The sequence below is a fragment of the Homalodisca vitripennis genome, unplaced genomic scaffold (assembly GCF_021130785.1).
Source record: "Homalodisca vitripennis isolate AUS2020 unplaced genomic scaffold, UT_GWSS_2.1 ScUCBcl_4742;HRSCAF=11105, whole genome shotgun sequence".
NCBI lineage: Eukaryota > Metazoa > Arthropoda > Insecta > Hemiptera > Cicadellidae > Homalodisca > Homalodisca vitripennis.
The window spans coordinates 49,741-73,505 of record NW_025780865.1 but is presented as its reverse complement, the minus strand read 5'-3'; the positions used below and the strand labels follow the sequence as shown (position 1 = coordinate 73,505).

At 32.5% G+C, this 23,765-nt stretch overlaps 1 protein-coding gene across 1 annotated transcript; it reads left to right on the top strand.

Annotated features, from left to right (window-relative positions):
* Positions 1-774: 774 nt before the first annotated feature.
* Positions 775-21,429, top strand: LOC124373063 (ER membrane protein complex subunit 1; the record flags this gene model as incomplete). Its single annotated transcript, XM_046831464.1, is given in 9 exon segments — positions 775-956; positions 3,311-3,475; positions 7,079-7,133; positions 7,279-7,511; positions 10,719-10,905; positions 15,011-15,208; positions 17,078-17,203; positions 17,510-17,743; positions 21,056-21,429. Coding segments are annotated over 9 exon segments (1,541 nt in total), but the record flags the coding sequence as incomplete, so codon positions are not given.
* Between the last annotated feature and the right edge of the window lie 2,336 nt (positions 21,430-23,765).

The following is a 23,765-nucleotide window of genomic DNA, read 5'->3' as shown; positions in this document are numbered from 1 at the left end:
AATTTAGACTTTAAATTTAGGACTTTCAATTTGCCAGCATCTGATTTCTTTAGATTTTTTATGTTATAAATATGTAATAATTCAAATATATAATTTATTATTTAGTAGAATTTTGCGAATTCGCACCACTAATTTTTTTTTTTATAATTTGTTACTCTAAAATGACGAACACCACAATGCAGTGGTAAATCCTTGATTATCCACACAAGCTGACCCAGTGTGAATAAATTATTTTTGCCAATAATATCCAACATTTCCTCTATACATAACAAATATTTCGATTTACTAGAATTATGTCATAGATTTGAAAGTTTATGACTTTTCACAGTATAAAATGGGAGATTCAGTGGTGTAATCAATGTTGTGCTGATGTTTTTTTTCTCTTGTTTATAATTCAAACTAAAAAATTTAAGAAAATACAAATGAACCTCAGTGGTACAATGAACTTTGCGTTGCAGGAGGCAGTTTGACCATGATGGTGCGACAGGTGACCAGCCAGTTACTGCAACTGCAGACCCTGCTCATGACTGTTTTTGGTCTCGGAGAGCCTACTAATAATGTCAATGAGCGAGCCAACCTGGTGAACCTCAGTGGTACAATGAACTTTGCGTTGCAGGAGGCAGTTTGACCATGTTGGTGCGACGGGTGACCAGCCAGTTACTGCAACTGCAGACTCTGCTCATGACTGTTTTTGGTCTCGGAGAGCCTACTAATAATGTCAATGAGCAAGCCAACCTGGTGAACCTCAGTGGTACAATGAACTTGGCGTTGCAGGAGGCAGTTTGACCATGTTGGTGCGACGGTGTGACCAGCCAGTTACTGCAACTGCAGACTCTGCTCATGACTGTTTTTTGGTCTCCGAGAGCCTTCTAATAAATGTCAATGAGCTAGCTGACCTGGTCAGAGATGACTTTGGACTCCATAAAATTATCGTGGCTTTTACCTCTGTTGGCAAGGTATTTAAAAAATTCCTTTTGCATTATGTTATCAATGGAATCAGAATTTTAATTATTTTATTATGGCTAAAAATGTTTTGAGTAGTTATATTACTTTATTATAATTAATTATCAACTCTGAAACCAGCAGTCAAATTTTCTTTCTGTGGCAGAATGATTTGATTCCTTGAACATTCTTTTACATTTATTATGATATCATATGTACGGTATAGAATAAATGTATCATGGTATACAGGGTTTCCTAAAAATCAATAATACTATTTAAAGGGATGATAAGTCAGCTAATGATTAGTCCAAATAATAAAACATGATCTTAGTAAAAGTTGTGTAATTTTCAAGTTATCAACAGTTTTTTAATCACAAAAACTGCTACATTAGATTAATATTTTGTGTATTACTACTACAAAACTAGGAGATTTAAAAAATGTTTCTTTGAATTGAATTCAATCATAAGAAATTTGTTGCAAATGAAAAACATATAAAGGCCATCACTGTTGTCACATTAAAGTGAATAACTTTAAACTAGCTAAGATATCTATTGTTTAAGGTATTTGACGTAAACATTCTTCTGATTCAAAAAATAATCCTTTTTAAGAAATCTAGTAGTAAATGCCATTTTGGTTTAAAAAAAGTACATACAATTTGTGGGGGATTTAAAAATTGTTTTTAATAAACTTAAAAATAATTAACAATCTTTACTATGTGTTTTTAAGGATAATTTAAGGATGGTTTATGATAAACAATATTTCAAATTGATCATGACTAATGCAGGGTTTACCATGATTTTTTAATTATTACTGAATGTCTCCAATAAATTTAGAATTTAATGCATATTTCTCATTTTTATTTTACAACATTATTGGTTTTAAATTATCTCTGCTTTATAAGAAGTATAGGAAGAGATTGTTCTCTCCTTGTAACACGCAATTTATGTCAAATGTCAGAAATCCTATTCTCCTTCTAAATAATATTTGTTTGTGCTTATGTTATAATTATATCTTGATTAGGAATTATTAAGGAATTATTATAGGATTAGGAAAATAAAAGAAAATTGCTTTAGTCTGTTGAAATCTTATCTCACAAATTGAAAACAAAGAACTGTTATATTGGATAACAATTCAAAATTTTTTTTCTAATTGGAAGGATATATCTACAGGTGTCCCTCAAGGTTCTATTTTGGGTCCCCTTTTATTTTTAATTTATGTTAATGACCTACCAAAAGCCATAGATAGAGACTTAATCTTGTTTTGCCGACGATACAACAGCATTAGTAAAAAACAGATTAAATACTGAGCTCCCTGATTCAATTTCAGATGTATCTAATGCTATGGATTCTTGGTTTAGTGCTAATGGTTTAAAACTAAACATTGATAAAACCCAAATTATAAAATTCTCATTAAGGAAAACCGCTGAAACTTTAAATGTTCCAAATTTAGTACCTTTCTCATAAATTTCTGGGAGTATTTTTTGACGAAAACCTTAGTTGGAAAGTACATTTAGAAAATGTTGTAAAAAAGATTAGGTCAATATCTTTTGTATTTTTGCATATGAGAGACTGTGTCCCCCTTGATACCATAAAAATTATTTATCATGCATACGTAGAGTCAATCCTGAGATACGGTATAGTTCTATGGGCCCATCCTCAAATATCAAGTATGTTTTAAATATCCAAAAAAGAATAATTAATTCGCATAGTTACAAACTCCAACCCACGTAGTTCATGTAGAACTCATTTTGTAAATTTAAAAATTTTAACAGTAATAGGATTGTACATCCATGAAATTTTAACTTATATTCACTTTGAAAAAAATGCTTTGCCAGACCATCTCAGGTTTCAGCATAATTATAATACAAGAAATGGCCTCGTTTTAAGATATCCATCCCATCGCTTAGCTCTTTTTCAAAAAAGTCCTATATATGTGGGGTTGAAGCTGTACATTGGTTAACCTGCGGCATATAAGGAAATGAACCAAAAAGAGTTCAAAGAAAAAATTGAAAAATGAACTATTGAACACAGCATTTTATTCATTACAAGAATATTTTGAAAGTGATTTGTATCTTGGTTTTTAGGATAAGTATTTTATTTTCTCTGTAATTGTAAATTGATACTAATTGACCTTATTAATTTTTCATAAGGTTTGACGATGCACCTGTTTTCTATGTGTATGTACATATTGTAAACGTCTTGTGCAAATAAAGTATGTCTATGTCTATGTAATTGATTTAGTGATTAATTATAAATTTGGTACTTGATGCAAATTTTCAAGGAATTGATCAATTGTAACTTTTATAAACAAAACTGTGTTTACATAGTACAGTACTTATGTATATATTTTTTTCCTTGTGGTTTTCAGATTTATGGCATTGACAACTTAAGTCATGAAATAATATGGCAGAGTACTCTGAAGGATGTGATACCATTCAACAACATCGGGAAAGCACATGTACCATTCTTCATACAACGCACCACCACACATTTCCCAAATCCTGCTCAAACTACAGTTCTATACAGGCACAAGGTTAGTAATGTATTATAGCCACTGTATGCTACATGACTATGTACAGTCTGTAATATTGTTACATTTTTCATTGGGTTTTAATTGTATACGTTCTTTGTGTTTCTTGTTCAATTTGTGTTTTTTTATTTTTTACCCTACAATTCTCTTATTATTTCTTAAATAATTTCATACGACCACTCTCTATTTATACCAGTTATTAGTTTTGTAAGTTCTTATGTCTTTTGCAATGTTGTTGTTAATTTTAAAATAAGTCTCTAAATCTAAAATTGTTATTTTTTAAGTATTACTGCCCAATAGTTTGACGAAGTGTATTGTAACTTATTATGTTGCTTAATGACTAATAAAGACATCTTGAATCTTGTAAATTTTACTTTATGTTGTTAGTAATCTATATATATAGATATATATATAAATGAATGTTTGTGTGTTTGTCCTTTATAGACTCAGAAACTATTGGACCGATCACTATGAAAATTTATATGTATTTTTCCATGTAGAAGGTTTATATGCAATGCCCATTGATGTAACTCACCACCAGGCTGTACTGCAAGATATAAAAGTTATCAAAGCGCCTGCACATTATAAACTGCAATTACAACAGTTATGTATATTAATAATAGCCAAACACTATTTGAAGGCAAAGAAATACACGGGTAAAGCTTAACCTGTTGGATCCCGTAGCCGCACAGTTGCGACTGAGGCAAGTGTGCAGTCGTGGCCCGTTGCCGTACTGTTGCGGCCGCGCGCGCAGAGCGTTTTATTTTTGCGTTTTCTTCAACTCAATTCGCTAAATTAAATGACGTTCAATATACCAGGTTACTCGGGAGAACACTGGCTTTCTCGTGAGGTATATTTTGTTTCGCGCTACGATACTTGGCAGCCTGTTTTTACTCTAAACGTCGAGGCGTTTCAGCCGGTTGCTGTTGTTTGTACACAATAATTATGGCTTCGCGTAAGCATGAGTTGTTTGATCAAGATATTAATGAATTATTGGGCAGTGAGTTTAGTGAACTATCTGATAGTGACGACGAAAGTGATGTGGATATTTTCAGTCGTGTAAGAAGTGGTGATTTTATTTTTAGTGAACTAGTTCGTGATGCAGACTTCAACCACGATTTAGGTTATCTCGATGAACCAGTACCAGGACCATCAGGTGATACTGTTTATTCTAATAATCGTCCAAATAAGCCTACTTTGGATAGTGTTGACTTGGTAATAAACGAGGTAGTTCAAAATTATAATCCCAGAAATGACTTTACTGGTAATGAAGGAACTGAATGTAGGCCTAACCCCAAACGTAGAAAGCTACCTCCAATTACCTATCCCTGGGTGAATGATACCAACTTTATTCCGCACATATTTCCATTTGACAGCTCAAAATCTGGAATAAATGCTGATTCTGGAATAAGTAAGGAATCTACAAACCTAGATTTTTTCTTGTCGTTGTTTCCAATGGAATTAGTATCACACATTGTTGAGCAGACTAATCTCTATTTTCATGAAGTCGTTTCTAAGCTTTTTAGAATATAAGAATTTAGAAATATCAATAATATGAAATAAATAAACATAAAAAATAAAACTTATGAGTATATGATTATGCAGATGCAAAAAATAACTATAATGCAAAGTAGTAACCAAGTGCCAGAAAAAACCCGGGCCAGCAGATGCCCCTGTGCTGCCATAACCCGGGACTCAACAGGTTAAGAGAAGCGTGCGAAGCCGCGGGAAACAGCTAGTTAATTTATATTTTTCAATTTTTACAAAAACTGTCTTAAACAGCTTATTTTTCTTCAGTCTATCTCTCTCAAGAGGAATATGTTACGAGGGTGGTTGTGGTGCTTTTATATTGAAAGTAAATAAAAAATCTCCAAAGGTCGACTTTTTTCCATATTTAACGATAAGTGGCTTGTAAAACCTATAGTACCTCTATGGCATTTTCCTTTATATGGCATTCTTGCATTTTGTTTGTGACAATTCAGAACAGGTTAGTCCCAAAATTGCAACTATCTGTAGCTTCAACTGGGTTGTAACACTGTTTTATAAGTCCAGCTTATGCGACCACGATTTATTACCTGCTACTTTCGTTCAGTAGCAGTTAAAGATAACTATGATTTAAAAATTGTGTGAAAAAGAAGCAGGTACGTGAATTGCGACACATCACTAGTTATAAGTGCAATTCACAGCACCTACAGTACATGGTAACTGATGGCAATAAAACTGTTTAATTTAAAATGTGTTATTGATAATGGTTGATTTGAACAAGGTTTTAGTCATTTGATATCATTATGTGTTACAAGATAGAACTATGTTTTGATCATTGGAATCTATTATATATGTAGGTATTATATATTATTATATATGCAAGCACAAATCAATATATTGTGATGAGCCTGCCAAAGTTAAAATAATTTTTAACAGAAAATGTATGTCAAAAAATGTAAGCATACACCTAAGATTTATAGCTATGTGGAGAATATAATAATTACATTTATTGTTATAAGACTTTTATAAATAATAACACCAGCATTGCAGCACAACACAAAATCCAGATATACTTATAACTACAAATTACAGATAGATTATTAAATTTTTAAATCATACTTTTTTTATAATTTGATATATGTTGAAGTGTAAAAAGTGATTTTTAAAACAACTCTATGAATTAGTTAAAATAAATTATTAGAATAAAATGGCATTTAAAACAATGGCATCGATGTAAAAGAAAATTGAACTGAAATTTAACAACTATTAAAATGTTTATAGATTAAATAACAATACGTAAAGACTAATTATAAATAATAAGAAAAAAGCGACCAATAAGAGTTAAGACTAATCAAATTAGTCTTAACAATCGTAAACTATTAGCTAACAATCCTAAAAAATTAGCTAAACAATCCTCAAACAGCAACTTGACCAACTGCATAAAACTATTGATGGCTGTAAAGTGGTTTAACCATTGAAGTTTCTGAAAAGTGTCAGGGTATTTATCAACCAAGTGTATTAATTTATTGAAAACTTTTAATGAAACTGCTATTTGACTATTCATGGTTTTTACTTAGACATTTAAATTCAATTACTAGATATTTCAAATTCTGGTATTATAGTTATGAATATTAGATCTGAAGTTTAATTTACAGGGATTTTACACAATGTACACTACAAAATAAAATATTTACAAATTGACTACGGTAGATATTTCCTGAGCTACAAAATCACAAACCATGGACTGCATAATACAGAACACATAATATGCTATCTGCACCACACTAGGTGAGAGGATAGATTGTAATCCTCGATACGTAGTTCTATCCTTATAACACATAACAATAGCAGATGTCCGAAAACCTATTCTCCTTATAAGTATTTTTGTGTGCTTTTGTTATATCGAAATTGTTATTAAAAATGTATTTAGCGTTTAACCATAAGTTTTGTAGTTCAATGCATCCAAAATATCAAAAAGTTATTGTTAGAAATTATACATTTTTCAAAGAATTGTTCCATCTGTAACTTTTACAAAACAAATAACATGACTGTCTATTTCATGTAGAACTTCCATAATACCATTAGCTATACAAGTTGTCTAATGTATGTGTCTGATTTTAGGACACGAAAGAGACTGTAATGTACAGATTCAATCCAATGAACGGAAAGTCACCAGGTAAAACATATTGTCTAACATAATTAGCATAATTGTGTACTGTGGATTGCCACCATAACAAAACCAACTCAATATAAATAGGTTCATTTTATTAAATGTGAATCAATTAAATTTATTACTAAAACTTCTTGTTAATGGTTTCCAGATGGTGATTGTCTGAGGTTGGGCTTCAAGCTGGCACAAGCGATTCTCTTGCCTAATGCTGATGACACTTTCCTCAAGGGTCTGTTACTGCTGGATACTGCGGGCAAGTTGCACATCTTCCCCGAGTCTTGCAGGAAGGCAGCTATACAAGCAGCCTCATCTACGTACCTCTACACTGCCGACACGCAGACTGGTCAGCTCACAGGCTACTCTCTGTCGTACAGCTCAGCCCAGGTAGTGTTCTCTATTTTTGTTTTACTGAAATATCAGAAATGTTTAGAAATTTATTTTCTCTCAGTGTTGCACAACATATTACAAATCTTGCTTACTCTGCTCAGACTGATCTTATTATGGGCAAAACTGAAATACAATCCTATTTTTACTCTATGACATAATCTAGTTTTATTTTCGGGTGGAAAATTGTTACCTCCAAGGCGTTCGTTGTCTGTTAGAATAGCATTAACTTCAAACAATTTTACAATAGTGATCTGCAAAAATGTCATAATTTATTGTGGATTGAAAGCACTGAATGGAATTTTAAAAATCTGATATCTTTCAGTCTAACAGAATTATAAACATCACTACAAAAATAAATTTAGAATAATTAAAATTTAAGTTTTTGCAACAATTTTAGTGTGAATATGTACATTAAATTGTGTTGGGCTACTTAATTTTGTTTCAAATCAATAGCGAGATGTGACAACCTTGTTGTCTCATAAATTTGGCAACACTGACAAATTAATAAATTTGAAATGCGTTATCAGAGTACAAGATACAAAGGACGCTTAGTTATCCTTCTGAGCGGTTCTCAACATACCACAATCTCGTCTCCCATTGTTGTGATCCTCTATATTTTTCACAAATTAAAGTTGATGTGATCGCTTGGGGTTTGTATGTCAGCAACACTTGTTCAAATGTGATTTAAATACTTGATTCTTAGTACAGAGGGTAGCCAAATTATTAGACTAGAACCAGTTTTCAGAGAAAAATATTTTATTCCATTCACTTTTCAATGTCTGTAAACATCAAATTATATAACTAATATTTTGTGTTCATACTCTTGTTCTTCATCAATATTTTATGTCTTTTTGGCATGCTGTGGACCAATGTTTAACAGTTCTCTTTGATTTCCTCATCGTGGTGCCACACTTTAATTAAAAGTTGAATCAACCCTTGACATGTGGTTACTTTTCCTTTAGCATTCATTTCTTGACAATTGACCACAAATTTTAAATTTGATTCATGTCAGGGCCGTTACCTGGCCAAGGAAGCACACTGATGTCTGACTCACTGAGAAATCTTGTTACCGTCTTAGCTTTATGGCATGGAATACCAACACATATAAAAATAAACTCCCCATTTTGGAAACCATTTTTGTGTCTGTGGAATTAGCCTCCTTTACAGCACATTCAAGGTATTGATTCTGCCTCAATGTCTTTTCACATTGTAACACAAGTGGTCTTTGGTTCTTGTCAGCTAACAAAATTATGTTACTGAACCCTTATTTGTAGAGGCATTGCTTCTTACAAGTCTGCATCTAGTAGATTGAGATGTTGGCACTAAAGAAACAATATAAACAGTGCTAATGAAAGCCTTTATAATGAATTTGTTCTGAAATATGGGAACAAAGACCACTATTGGAAATCTTTCAGTTGTACATGATCCACAGACTATTTACTAAATATGTGGGTAATTTATTTAGTGAATTTCAGACCCATTTTACTTGGCCCTATACTTTTTGTCAGAATAATTAACCAATATGTTTTGAGTTTTATCCTGGTAACCCGTAAATAATGATTTGAAAAATAATTAACAGTTATGTAATTTAAGACGCAAAAGAGATGTTATTAAAAGTCTTACATTTCAGCCTCCTTACAAAATATCTTCTGGTGGATCTAAATTGATTTCACTTTCAGCTTACCATCTAAAAAATGTCTAAACCTAAGATTCATTGTTCCATTAGTGGGCTATTTATTGTCTGATTAAGCTGAAAGTTTGCAGATAAATTAATTTTTTCGAAGATACATTACTTATGTTGTTTAAGTAACAGAACATCTGGGCAACCCAATGGATGTCCAGGAGTAGCACACAGCTAATTGAAAATTTCAATATATTGTGTTAAAAGGGTGGTCAATATGTTTAGTTTACTGTGGATATTGGAGTGGTTGGAGCTCCATCAGTGTTATAGGTTTATGCAAGCCTAAACATGAGGGTGTTTTGTGTCACCCCAGTCTTCCCTGTCCGCTTTGATTGGAAGAGGCTGGAATAGAGCTAGTCCCCTCCCCCCTCCCATTCTTCCAAGGAGGCAGGACTGATATATATAGTTCCTGTTATTCCTCTGTAGTGGATATAATAATAATCTCTTTTTGATTACATGGCTCAATTATACAAGTCAAAATGTCAATTACATTTTAAGTATAACACAGAAGATATATACTGTAATAAAACTATGAACAAAAACGATATCCTGTTACAATAAGCTGTGGAAAGGTGCTTTTAGAACTATGGCATTGAGAAGTTTCCCAGCTTCTTTTTCCAAGTGAACAACAACATCATTGAAGTATATTTCTCTGAAATCGAATTTCTTGGTGTTTATGGTAACATTCAAAACTCAATGAATGACTCATAATTTTGACAGAAGCTACAACCCAAGTTAGGCTTAGGTTTTTGCAAGTAAGGTGACCATTTGGTGGGTATTTATTCAAGCGTTTTCTGGATTACGAAAACACACTGAAATGTTTTTGTGTGAAATGATAATCCTAAGTATTACAGGCTAAAACTCAAAATTAGGTTCGTAATTCCTTGAATTTTTTACAATAAGGAGAAATCTTTTACTTTTAAATAATCTCATCGTTGGACTACTTTTGGCAGTTATTTCAAAATTATACAAAATATGCATGAACAGGAGTCACTTTAGTATGCAAATTTGTGCAATTTACATAAAAAAACTTCTAAGAAGCTAAGTCATGACTCCAGTTTATTTAAATTCAATTCTGATTGTAATATTTAAATTGATAAAAAGAGTACATCGAGACAAATAATTAAATATTAATCTGGTTTGAATAATACTAATAAATAAATTTAAATATTGAACCGTGATAAAGGGAATTAAATGTAGAGGTTCATACTATATTGAGAAAATAATGTTATTATACCAGAGAATAGTAAATGCTAAAATACTAAAAAAAAATGATTATGGGTTGGATTGGAATCTAGATTTGTGATTACATTTGGAATGACCTAATCTCTGTAGCTTTCATCCAGTTGCAGTGATCAGTTATCAGATAAACATCATCTGTAATGTTGAATTATCATAGTGCACAGTGAAACCATAATGTCTATGGTAAAATATCTCTAAAGTGATCCTTTTGCTATAGAAATTCTATTTCTTTACGTTAAAACTAAACTTCCTTCCATATTGAAGTTTGATTGTTGATTTAGGAGCTGATTGCAGTTCCCCTATGGGAGGTGAAATTGTCCCAGAAGATTACCGCTATCGTAGCCAAGAGCCCGCTGGAGAAGGTACACTCACAGGGCCGAGTGCTGGGTGACCGCAGCGTACTGTACAAGTACAACAACCCCAACCTGGTGGCAGTGCTCACACAGGCACCTGACCCCTTGTACAAAAGTGGGTACAAATTACAAGTCCTATATACAGCGTCTGTTATACTTTAAATGTGTTGTTGCCTGTGCCTGTGAAAATTAAGTTTTATTTTTTACTGGATGGTTAGTAGCAATTCGAGTAATTGTTGTACTGCCTCAAATTTCGTTCCTGTTGTCACATTAATTGTTCGTTTTGTGTTTTTCTGCACTATTTAATTTGTCAAACATATACCAAAATTTACCACCTTTATTAGGAATAAAAAGTTACAACTGTGTATAACATACATGATGTAACATATAACGATGGCAAATGTCCAAAATCTTATTATCCTTTCAAACCAAATACAAATTGGGTTAACTACAACTACAACTAAGGGTGTTGTAAAAAAAGGCCATCAATAATGTAGGATAATCATGTTTTAAGCCTAAGTAAAGTTGTAATAAACACTAAAGATCAAACTATGAAATCAGTTTTGAACAAAGAAAAGGAGTTAAATATATAAATAATACAAACAGAATGCACTTACAATCGTGGTTTATTAAGAAAATCCCAGAATGCCAGTATAACCACTAGGAATATTATATAATAAAGAAGTTGGAAAAAAGTGGAAAAATTAAATCAAAACTTTACCATTACATTGAGGGAAATGTTCTAATATGTAAAACGTATGTCACATCTTTACTCATTATTATATAACAATGGTTGAAAATTTTATATACTTAAACTCCAATTTTGTTTGTAATACAGATCATATTTCACTGCTGGACTAAAAAACTCAATTAAATTGTCATTTTATAATAAATATTCAACAGAGTGGGACAAAGTACCGATGCCAATAACTAAACAAGTTTGATCATGCATATTAATGCCTCTGATACATGTCATTAATTTTTCTTTAATTTATTATTTTTTCTGAACAAGTAAAAATTAAAAAAATTAAACCTTGTTACAAAAGCAGTGACTTAAAAGAGTGATCAAATTACAGACCTATCTATATCTTTGTTATCTGTCTTTTCCCAAATTTTTGAGAGAGTAATGCATCCGCAACTGTCAACATTTCTGAAGAAAATAATTTGCTACATAAGGAGGAATACAGCTTCAGAAAAGGAAGATCTGTGACTAATTCTGGAGTTGAGTTTTGTGAATCAGTTATTGATTCTATTGATAAAAAAGAAAAATAATAGGAATTTGTATGGACCTTATTAGAGTATTGTGTATCTCATGAGTTATTAGTTAAAAAATTAATTAATTGTTACAGGGATTAAACTGTGAGAGGTCCCTTCTTATGGACATACGTAGAAGGTTCTCTGTATAGCTGCCATCTAACATTGTGTTTTTGTTTTTTACCTTTGTTTTTATACTTTTAAATGTCATTCTACACTTATTAAGCATATTGTATATGTTTTAAATAAGTTTATACTTATTTTTCTTTTAAGAATTAATAAAAGTATTTTATTTATTTTTGTAGTATAATACATTTTTAAAATTTATAAGTATTATTTGTCATGTATTTTACACATTTTAGTTTATTAAATTACAATAGGAAATAAATAAAGTGAACTTTGTTACCGAGCAAACATTGTTTATTAAAGATTATAAATTAGTTATCAAATATTTGAAAATACACAACAAACACAAAGACAAATGCACAATAAATAATTATTATTTTTCTTCTGCTGCACAATTGTGGCTCCAGTGCATGGTTTTCACAGTATGTTCCTTACAAGTAGACCTTGAAGAAGCTGAACACTTTAACGGCATAAATCTGTTTTTATGCTATTTGTATACAAGTCATTTTTATGTTCTCTATGTAACTTGACTTTTTACTTTGTGAACCATTTTGTTTTTGGCTGCCCTGTATACACAGTTATATTGCTTTTGTGTTTCCTCATCCTTGTTTTTCAGTCATGCTAAATCTAACTAAACATTTTCAGCATATGTAAAGAAAAACACAATGTAAACTTGTTCATTATCAGTATGATACACAAGAGGGATACCCAAAAGAAACCGGAATAGCATTGATGTGGGCGGAGCTTGTGTAGTACGCATATCTGCCGCTAGGTGTGTATAGCGCAACTCATATCCAGTTCAGTCCCGCCTGTATTGTCAATCTGGCATGTTCCGCTCATCTGCAGTGATTGTTTTTACTAGTGTTGTTTTGTTTTTCATGATGGCAAGTTTAAGTGAACAACGTGCAAATTTTGTTATTTACTATGTAAAAATGCTGCTGAAACTGTTTTAATGTTGAAAACCGCGTACCAAGATGACACTATGGGTAAAACTCAAGTACAGTATACGAGTGGTTTGCTCAGTTTAAAAGTAGCGACATGTCGATTGATGACAAAGCTCATTCAAGTCAAATCAAACATCAAAACGAGTTTGTTTCCCCCAGGTCAGAGTGTCAATCTAACCTTTTATTTGGAAGTTTTAAGAATATTGTGCAACAGTGTTTGTCAAATAAGACTTGATTTGTGGCAGACAGGAGACTGGTTCTTCCACTACGACAACACAATGCCATCTCTGTTAGACAGTTTTTAGCTAAAAATGGCATGGTTGGAGCTCCATCAGTGTTAAAGGTTTATGCAAGACTTGATTTGTGGCAGACAGGAGACTGGTTCTTCCACTACGACAACACAATGCCATCTCTGTTAGACAGGTTTTAGCTAAAAATGGCATGGTTTCGCTGCCTCACGCACCTTACTTGCTTGACCTGGCACCATGCAACCTTTCTTATTTCCATGTATGAAAAGGGGCGTGAAAGTACACCCATTTGACAGAGTCGAAGGAGTCAAGAATAAACGAGGGAGGAGTTGTGAGCCATTTCTAAAGATAAGTATAAACAACATTTTGAACAGTAGAAACACCAGTGGGACAAATGTAGTAGTTGTAATGAAGAGTATTATGAAGGAGATAAGGTTCTTTCATAAAAAAATTTTAAAATATATAGCTTTTAAAAAATAATTCCGGTTTCTTTTGAGTACCCCCTCTTGTATACAGTGTGTCCACACGAATTCATGTCACACGTTTAAATAACTTTATTTTTTTAAATATATACAGCACAAGAATGAGATTAACATAGTATTAATGAGTATTTTGAACAGTTTTATATCAGTGTATCTGAGCTTGACATGAGCACCATGAATCGCCTCACAGATGTCCTAGCGAACTTGGATCTCCCATACTTTGAATAGGACTTCTGGGGTCACTCATTCAATCGTAGTTCTGATTTGTTTCTTTAAGTGTTCAATATACAAACGTTATGATGATGCACATTTCCAGAAAAGTGAAAGATAACCTTATCACTAAAAACAATGCAGATTATAACATTTTGACCCAGTCCATTCAACAGCAAAGTAATACCTCTTTAATTTGTCATCAGGCATACAATAGTTGAGTTATAACCATTAAATTAAAAACTTTTTCTAAACTCTAAACTGTAGACTTAGGAACATTTAGTTTACGACCACGTTTCTGTACAGACTGTTTGGACTTATTTTAAAACTGTTTTAAATGTTCTCTATGGTTTTACCTCTAGTTTTTAGATTACCAGTCCGTGTTTTGTCCAATGAGCTGCCTGTTTCCTTAAACATTTTGTCATCAATAAATGCTGAGTCTTTTTTTCATGAAACACTCGATGATACTCACGTTGCATTGAAATCACACAAATAAACTATGGTAGTCACCAAATACACAGGACTTTGCAAAATTACCATGATAACTGTTTTTGTAAAAACGTTAGCCATACATAACTAGGTGACAACAATGGGTAACTCAACCAATAAAAACAAAACTTTATAAGCAGCTATTTTAATGTACATCTTTTTCATAGACCTGCGATCAATAATAGAGCAGCTAGAAACAATCTAAGTGTGACATGACTTTGTGGACACTGTATATGTAAATTTATATTTAAATTTAACTATAAACACATTTTTTACGTTCCACTGGTATTGAAAGGGTTATCACTTTATCATCTGGTCTGTCGGAAAAGGCAAGAGATGTGATGGCTAAAGAGAAGAGGGTTTATTTATGTATACATTTTTTTTAAGTGGCAAAAGTTGTATTAAGTTTGAGACACTGCAACTTTTCCAAAATAATTAATGATTCTTAAAAATGTGATTATGTGTAGATGTGCTGAGTGTGTACCTGATTGACGTGGTGAGTGGGTCAGTTGTGTTCTCGGCGGTTCACAAGCGCAGTCTGGAACCTATCCATTTAGTCCACTCTGAGAACTGGGTCATCTACAGTTATTTCAGTGACAAGAGCCGTCGCACAGAGATCACAACTCTGGACCTGTACGAGGGGAAGACACAGAGTAACACAACAGGTAGATCTGTCTCAAATGTGTACCTATACATTGTTTCTCTCTGTTTTTTCCATCTTTAACACAAACACTGAGTACCAAAACCTTACTGGTAGTCTTAAACCAACATTTATTTTTTAATTTGAAAGCTCAAATGTATTTTATTACTCACTCAAACATTATTATTAGTTAAAAAGTTTTCAGTTCTATATCACTCATGTGTAAACTTATACCATGTTTGCAGCCACAATCAAACGTTATTAGCAGACATTAGTCAAATAAATAACTAATGACTGGCATGATGTCTTGTCTTTTAGAAGTTCAAGCTGTAAAAGAATACCTATGCAATCTATCAGCAATCTGCATCCTATGGAAACACATACATACATAATAAAGTAGCCTACAAGTGGAAATATATATATAGGCTAGTCTGGATCAGAATAAAAGTAAAATCGAATTATCAGTAGGTCTGCATCAAGGTGATATATTAATTTTGTACATGTTTGTGTGATTGTTTAATCTCCTCATATTATTCGTAAAACTAATGTGAAATTGTGTAGAGTAGGCAAATAAATTTAGAACAGTCTTATCGACTCCAGAAGTGGTTATAGTGGATTAAAATTAATATATATTATGTGTCAGTCACTATCAAGTCCATTTTAACCAAATTTATGTATACAGGTAAAATGTCTTGTTTAAGAAATTTGTTCACAGGATGAAACAAACAAATACACTTAAAAACAATTAATATTATAAAAATTTAACAGAGAACATTTTATATTAAACACAACACAAAAATAAATATTATAAACTGTCTCTTCAGCCACAGACCTGTACATAATTTAACAGAGTAAAAACTAAATTTTACAATTAACTGTAACATGATGTCAAAAAAGTGTTACCAAAGGATCTTCAGTGCTATGTCACAGTTCTTTTGCTACACGATGTACAACACTTGTCGAAATGAGAACTGTCCAAAAAAGTCTACACTAGGTAAAACTCAGTACAAAAATTTATATTATAAATATCTTGTAGAATGTAGAATCTTGGAGCATTGGAAAAAAGGGTTTATCGTACTATCACTAGTATAAACAAATTCAACATTTTCCAATATATAATTTTTATTCTGTGCAAGGCCTTTCTGAATCAAAGATTCCATCATCAGGCACTTCATGTGATGTGCCTGATGATGGAATCTTTGATTCAGAAAGGCCTTGCACAGAATAAAAATTATATATTGGAAAATGTTGAATTTGTTTATACTAGTGATAGTACGATAAATATCTTGGCTAAATTCATTGACCAGCTTGGTACACCATTTCATTTCAATAAGGTCACCAATCTAACTTTTTAAAAGTCTCTTTAATTTGATTTTTTACGAACATAGAGAAAGTGACTGGACCTTTCTTGTATAAAATTTTAAATTGAAGGAGGATTCTGCTGTCGGATTTTATCTGCGACCTCTGGTTTAGGCAGTACAGACCTTGAGAAAAAATACTGCACTGGCCAGCTATGGTGAATTGTTTAGTGTAAACAAAATAAAAATTACCTTTAACAATACTAAACTTTTTTACAAAAAATGTTTGTATCTTGAATAGTTTCCAAATATTGAGTACATGTAGAATAAATAGTAGAGTAAATCTCATGCAATCAACAATACAAGGATTCCCTCCCTTTAGGGGGCTATTTTTTATGGTTCAAGTAATTAATAAATATTGATTTTAATAATGTTTCAGCTTTCACAAAATTTACCTACTCTTGACTGATCCAAAAGGACTTTATTTTTTGTTATGATTCAACAGACCTTTCTAATTTTAGCTGTATTCATTGTGTTACTCTACTTATTGTTTACTGCATTTTAAAAATGTATTCTGAGCTATTGTTTGATTATAGCATTCTCATCAGTGTGGAATCCTATTCAACCAATGGTAGAGAGACAATCCTATATTCTACCAGCTTCAGTGGAGATGATGAAAGAAACAATAACAGAGAAGGGAATTACCAGCAAACATATACTAGGTAACAAAATTGTGTCAATTTCTTTAGTGTAAACCAGCCCAATAATACAATCTTTGGTTTGAGAAGTAGTTTTTCTTCCAAATATTTTGTGTGAAATGCAACATAATTCTTATCTTTACTTAAAGTTCTTTATGAGCGATGAAAGATTTATTTTTGTAATATGATTAATATGGTTAAGTTACTGTGGGTGTTACTGGATCCTCGGCATCCTCTCTCTGCTACTCCAGATATTTGTTATGAGTCTGTCATTTCCTACATGCCTGAACTATACTTCTTGTCTGTCATTAACTTTAGTATTGTGTGTAGTTGCCTTGGACAATGGAGGAGTTCTTGAGTTACCTTGGGTTTTACTGGATCCTCGACGTCCCCTTGCCGCCACTCCAGATCTGCGTGAGGAGGCTGTCATTCCCTACGTACCTGAGCTGCCCACTTTGCCTGAGGCCATCATCAACTACAATCAGACTCTGCTACGAGTGTCTGGAATTCACACCTCTCCCAGTGGCCTTGAGTCCACCTGTCTTGTCACAGTCTACGGGCTTGGTAAGTCAACACATAAAGGTTCTCTTCTGGCTGGTTTATACCTTCCAGTTTAATCTAAACTGGGTACTGAAAAACCATGCCACTAACATCTGGTAGGATTAATTTTCTCATGTTTTGCTAGCCTAAACATGAGCAAGTGCTGTCTCCTACTTGCTTTGATTGGAAGAGGAAGAACAGAGCGGGCCTCCCTTCTGCCACGGTGACGTGACAGAGATATAAAGTCCTATTTCTTTGAGCAATAGTTCAGATTACAATTTAAATGGTTTGAGAATTCATCAATGTGACAATTCTGCAAATTGTGGATTAACATGTGGATGTAAAAGTATAGAATGTGTTAAAAGTTACAAATATCTAGGTGTAATTTTTTATCATCGCCTTAAATGGTCTGATCATATAGGCTATATTCTAGCAAAATTAAGAAAATTTATTTTCACTTTCAGAAGATTAACCCTTTTAGTGCTAAGGGGGTCTGGCGCATTGCCACACCCAAGAGTGCTAAGCATTTTAGTGCATAAATGCAGAGTTTTAGTAAATTCCTTACTATTTCCTTATTTGAGTCATATCTTATTACTTTTTTTTTGTATTGAAGATAAATAACCAATAAACAGAAATAAAAACAAAAAAATACATTTGTTCATATTTGGATTGTTATAAAAAAAATTTCTTTATAATGTAAATTTTTTAATAATTTTTTTAAGTTTGGCATAAAATTTTAGTATGTAAAACAATTTTATATTATTTTTCTAAGGCTACCATCGGAAAGAGCAACTAAAACTAAACAAATTCCATATATTTTATTTCATTTTTAGACAACAAATACGAAGTGTGGATTAAAAATATAATATGTTGTCCGCGCCAAATTTTGCCCTACATATAGGCCTAATGTTTGAAACGCTCAAGAGAAAAGTAATACACTTACTATTATTATTAGCATAAATGCTTTACTAACTTTATTATTATTTATAAAAAGAAGAAATTCAAGCACAGTTAACACTTTTATTACCTAAATAATTGTTTTATTCAGTAATAAAACTATAAAATGGTGAAGTAACTCATCATAACCTGCAATGTTCTTATTAGTTTGTAACTTAGTAAAATATAATACACACAGAAAACACAAATGAAAAAATGAAGTAATGCAATGATTTCGAATACTAATGAAGTAGTATTTCACAATTATAACACAATTTAATGGATAAAATAAGAAAGCACAGCATCAGTTCGCTCGCAACTTAAAAACATCCGAACTGACCTTTTTATTTCACGTCAATGACGTATAAACAGCTTGTCGTCGGCAATTAAATATACAAATATCGTTACTCTATGGCTTTTGGATGAACTGTCATCGTTTGCAGCCAGTAACTTGCATAAACTGAACCAAAATATATATAAATACGCTGTGTCTACGACGTAGACGCTATAGCACTAAAAGGGTTAATGTTTTAAATGGAAAGGAAATTAAAATAACGTATTGCGCTTATGTCCAATCTCTTCTTACATTTGGAAACATTGCTTGGGGTGGCGCACTAAAATCAGTTTTGGAGACCCTTTACATAACGCAAAAATGTATCTTAAAAGCAGGATTAAGGAAAAATAAGTGTTATCCTACTGACACTCTTTTTCATGAATCTTCCTTCCTTTCCTTGCAACAATTGTACATAAAGCATCTTTTAGTTCATATTTATAAATATTACAACATAATTTTCCCAGAAACATCACATTCATATAATATCAGACACGCAATTAATGTCGGTATACCTGTTACAACGTTAGTTAAATCATTTTCAATAACAAATTCCTTTTATATTTCCCATGTATTGTTCAGAAACATTTGCAAAAACACTTCAAATTATTCGAATCAACTTCAATTTCAATTTGTAAGAAAAACGTTAATTTATTCCTTCTGCAGATTGGCCTTGAGGGAGCCGAGGCCTGTCTGAATACGGGCGGGCTTGACCTTGGTCCTTTCTCTCACCCCTTCCCCCCCTCAAGACACCACCTGTCATTCATCTTCATTTCAAGTTGATAATTACTTCATATTTTTTTTTGTCGGATTATTTAATGTAAATTGTTATTGAAGCTCTTTCAATTTGCCATTAGCGTCTCTAGCCTACGCACAGGCTGATTGCCCATGTAGGCTAATTTCCAATAAAATATATATTTAGAAATTACAATGTTTTTAATTTCTTTGTTAACTAATTCATTATTTGCAAACATATTTGTAATCTCTGTACCAATATGAAGAGTGTGGAAATAAACTTATATTTCATTTCATTTCACTATCCCTTCTCATAGGATCATGACATAAAGTGGCTCTGACCTCAACTTACCCATCCTGACTATTCTGTCACTCAGAAGCAAGCACAAAAGGCAAAGGTCCTTTCTAGAACTAAGTGTAGTGAAGGATTTCCTCAGATTCTTGTCCTATGGGAAAAAAAATCTTCTCATCTATATTTTTGAATAACAAGATTTGATTCTGTTGATGTAACATTTATTCATGGAAAATTAAAACTATAAAATAATTTCTCTCTATAAAACACACACTATGAATATCCAAACATAGAATGACTTTGTAATTTTGTCTGATTCTTACTTTTTGATTTGAACATTTCATTAGTCACTCACATTTTAATTTCAACATATTTAGACTAAGTGGTATATGTTGGCGACTAGGACTCGCCTTTGGGGAAGACGAATCTGATTGAAGATCACACCAACCGATGAGGGCTACGGAATAAATATAGATTTATTTCAATATAAATTTATTGAATGAAAATCATTTTTAAATGCTGTATTTAAAAAAAAGTTGGTTTGCTGATAGATTTAAACATTTTAAAGTCTATTTTAGGCTTTGGGACTCAATCCCCTCACCCCCTTCCTTAGTTACTCCACTGTTAAATCACACTTCTCGATAAAACCATAATAATTGTCAGGAAATTTTCAACTCCTGCAACTATTTGTGAATGCTAAGAAATTATATTCTGGATATTACTTAATTTGAATTCTTGTAAAATGATTTGAGGTAATTCAAACAAGTTTCTACTTGTACTTAGTAACATTTTAAATTTAAAAATCATTAAATATTATGATGACTATTACAGTTTTAGATATTCTGATTTAAACTGTTTACATTTATTGTTAATACATCTTTATGATATTCTATATATTTAGTCAGTTAATTGATTTTTCGGCCAGAGTGACTTTTATGTTTGTAAAATTGAATGTGTTAAACTATTGAATGGACTTGACAATATTACAGTCATTGATTATTTTTATGGTCATTTAGATATTTAGATGATTTGTCTTTTTCAGATTTATTTTACACCCGTGTAGCTCCTTCAAAAACATTTGACATGTTGAAAGAAGACTTCGACTATATCTTGATAACTGCTGTGCTGGTGGGCCTGACAGTCTCTGCCTTCATGACTAAGAGGTTAGCAGCAAGAAAAGCTCTGAAACAGGCGTGGAAGTGAACTCAAGAACTGCCAAAGAACTAAAATCGTTATTGTTGTTTATGTGTGTTTTTTTTTTTTTTTTTAGGAAATTTACAGATTAGTAAATTTGTCTTGTAATTTGCACTGTAAGATTTTATTTAGGTGTGTAAGTTAATTTGTGTCAAAGACCGAAGTAAACTATCTTTACATATTTTATGTGCAGATTAAATATTTATTATAAAACTGAACAAATTTGCATTTTTAATTAAATTAATTGATTTCCATGATTAACACATTCACAATGACATGACCGAAGCGGATATTATGTGTTCTAGCCATTTAACACGTTCTCTGCGGCAAGAGCGGCCAATGATGTACCCGATATGCGGCAAAATTCGAACTTGCGATTTTCGTTGAATTGGTGTTATTTTGGTTTGATGCGCTATAAAATAATGATATTCGATTATATTACGTTCTTGTGCATTCGTAATCATCGGGACTGTCCGGACAGTGGCCCGCATTTTTGGCATGGCATCATTTATGTTAACATATGACGGGCTATATAACATTTAACTATAACTTACCAAATGTGTTGTGTGATGTCCAAAGTAGCAAGAATACTTCAATCAACTTTGATATGCATCAGGTTCCGTTGCTAGACAACGCTACTGTCCGGACAGTAGTCCCACACATAGCGTAAAACACCCACAGAGCCCGCGGTGCAGATCGCCGCCGCGTGCTGTCCTCACAGTAAAACAAATAAAAGTATCATTTGAATGAATTTACAAAGGAGACAATACATACTGTATACAAAAAAGCAAAATATGTGTATACTGTGTACAATCAAAATATTGACACCACACATATAGATCGCAATACCTGTAAAAGATTTCCTTACTTTTAATTTAGTAGTAATAACCTATCTAATTTGTAAAAAAGCCTAGCTGCTAATACGTCTGCTCACGAAAACAATAACACAAGGGAAAAGAAATTAGGAACACGTGTTTTATTGTTTTCCTACTGGTTCATAATAGCAATAAACATGTGAAATTTTAGCTGTTTCGCTGGCATTGTCGGGACAGTAGTCCCGCATTTCCAGGACGAACTGACGTATCAGAAAGTAAGTATATTTCATCTAGAACAAGCTTGAAAAGTTTCCGACAATTCCCACAAGATCGCAGCACGTGACAAGCGAAACGAATAAGCAATGCATTGTACGTATCGGCACTGTCCAGACAGTGCCTCGCAGTTTTGGCGAGGGTCACGGGACTGTCCGGACAGTGGCCCACAGCGAACGTGTTAATGTTATCACGTCCACTGGGAACATGTATATATATCAGGACATGCCAAACACTCTCCATAGACTGACGTCAACTATAGTTGATGCTTGGGGTAACAACAGATCAGTGTTGATAATAATAAACCTAATGATTTCAAGAGACAATAAAACATATTGTGTTCACATAAAAAATAGTTAACGACTCAAATTTGTTTATCAGTTGTATAGGAATGATTAAAAATTATGTTGCCCACGTCCCTGAGTGAGATAATTTTTACTGCTATTTTGGTAATCCTTATTATCCTACTTAAATTTCCAATAAACAGTACTCAACAGTCCACAGGATGTGTTGTCTATTTAAATCATGGTTGAATTTTTTAATATATTGTCCAATTTTATTGAATTGATAATAAAAAGTACCACAATACAAAATATGTTTTCTACGTCAACTACAGTTTACATCAGTCTATGAGAAAAGTAACACGTTAAAATACATTTCAAGGTACACTACAGACTGGCATCGCCTATGGCATGTATTAAATTATCTATATATATAAAAATGAATGTTTGTATGTTTGTCCTTTATGGAATCGTGAACTATTGGACCGATCATGATGAAAATTTGTACGTATATGTATTTTTCCACGGAGAAGGTTTATAAGCTATGCCCATCCCTTTCCCGATTCAGGATTCCGCCCCACTGGTTACAGAAATACCCATAAGAAATGCATTGCAGCAAACATATGTTAACGTCTTTTCAAATTTTTAATCAGCTGTTCTTTGTAAACATATATTACACTTATAGTTTTAAAGCATAGAGTAAGCTTAAGAGAAACGACAAATTTTGTTTAAACTGTTTTTGCAATCACTGTTAAACATAGACTTTACTACCCAGATAATACAATTCAAATTTGACGTAAAAATTCACCTTTAACTGCAATATTTATTTAATACTAGCGGGCCCGGCGCGCTTTGCTGCGCATTTCAATAATTTTTTGCAAAAGTTGCCCGTGGCTTCGCACGCAATTTCCCGTTGAAAACAGTACACTATATTCACTTATTCTTTTTCTATCACATTCTAAACATTGCTGAGATAATTGATAGTCGTTCCATCGTGAGCCTCTTGGGCGTATTATGAAGGTATGTACCATATTCCTGCCTCTATCTAGCTGTTACCCACGGCTTCGCACGCAAATCTTAAGAACCGAAGTCCTTATATTACTTAGTAAATTTTTTTTTTTACTATAATAAATTTTAGATTAAATTAGTTATATCTCCGATGATGCCACGATTGAGCTTGCTTTGTTGT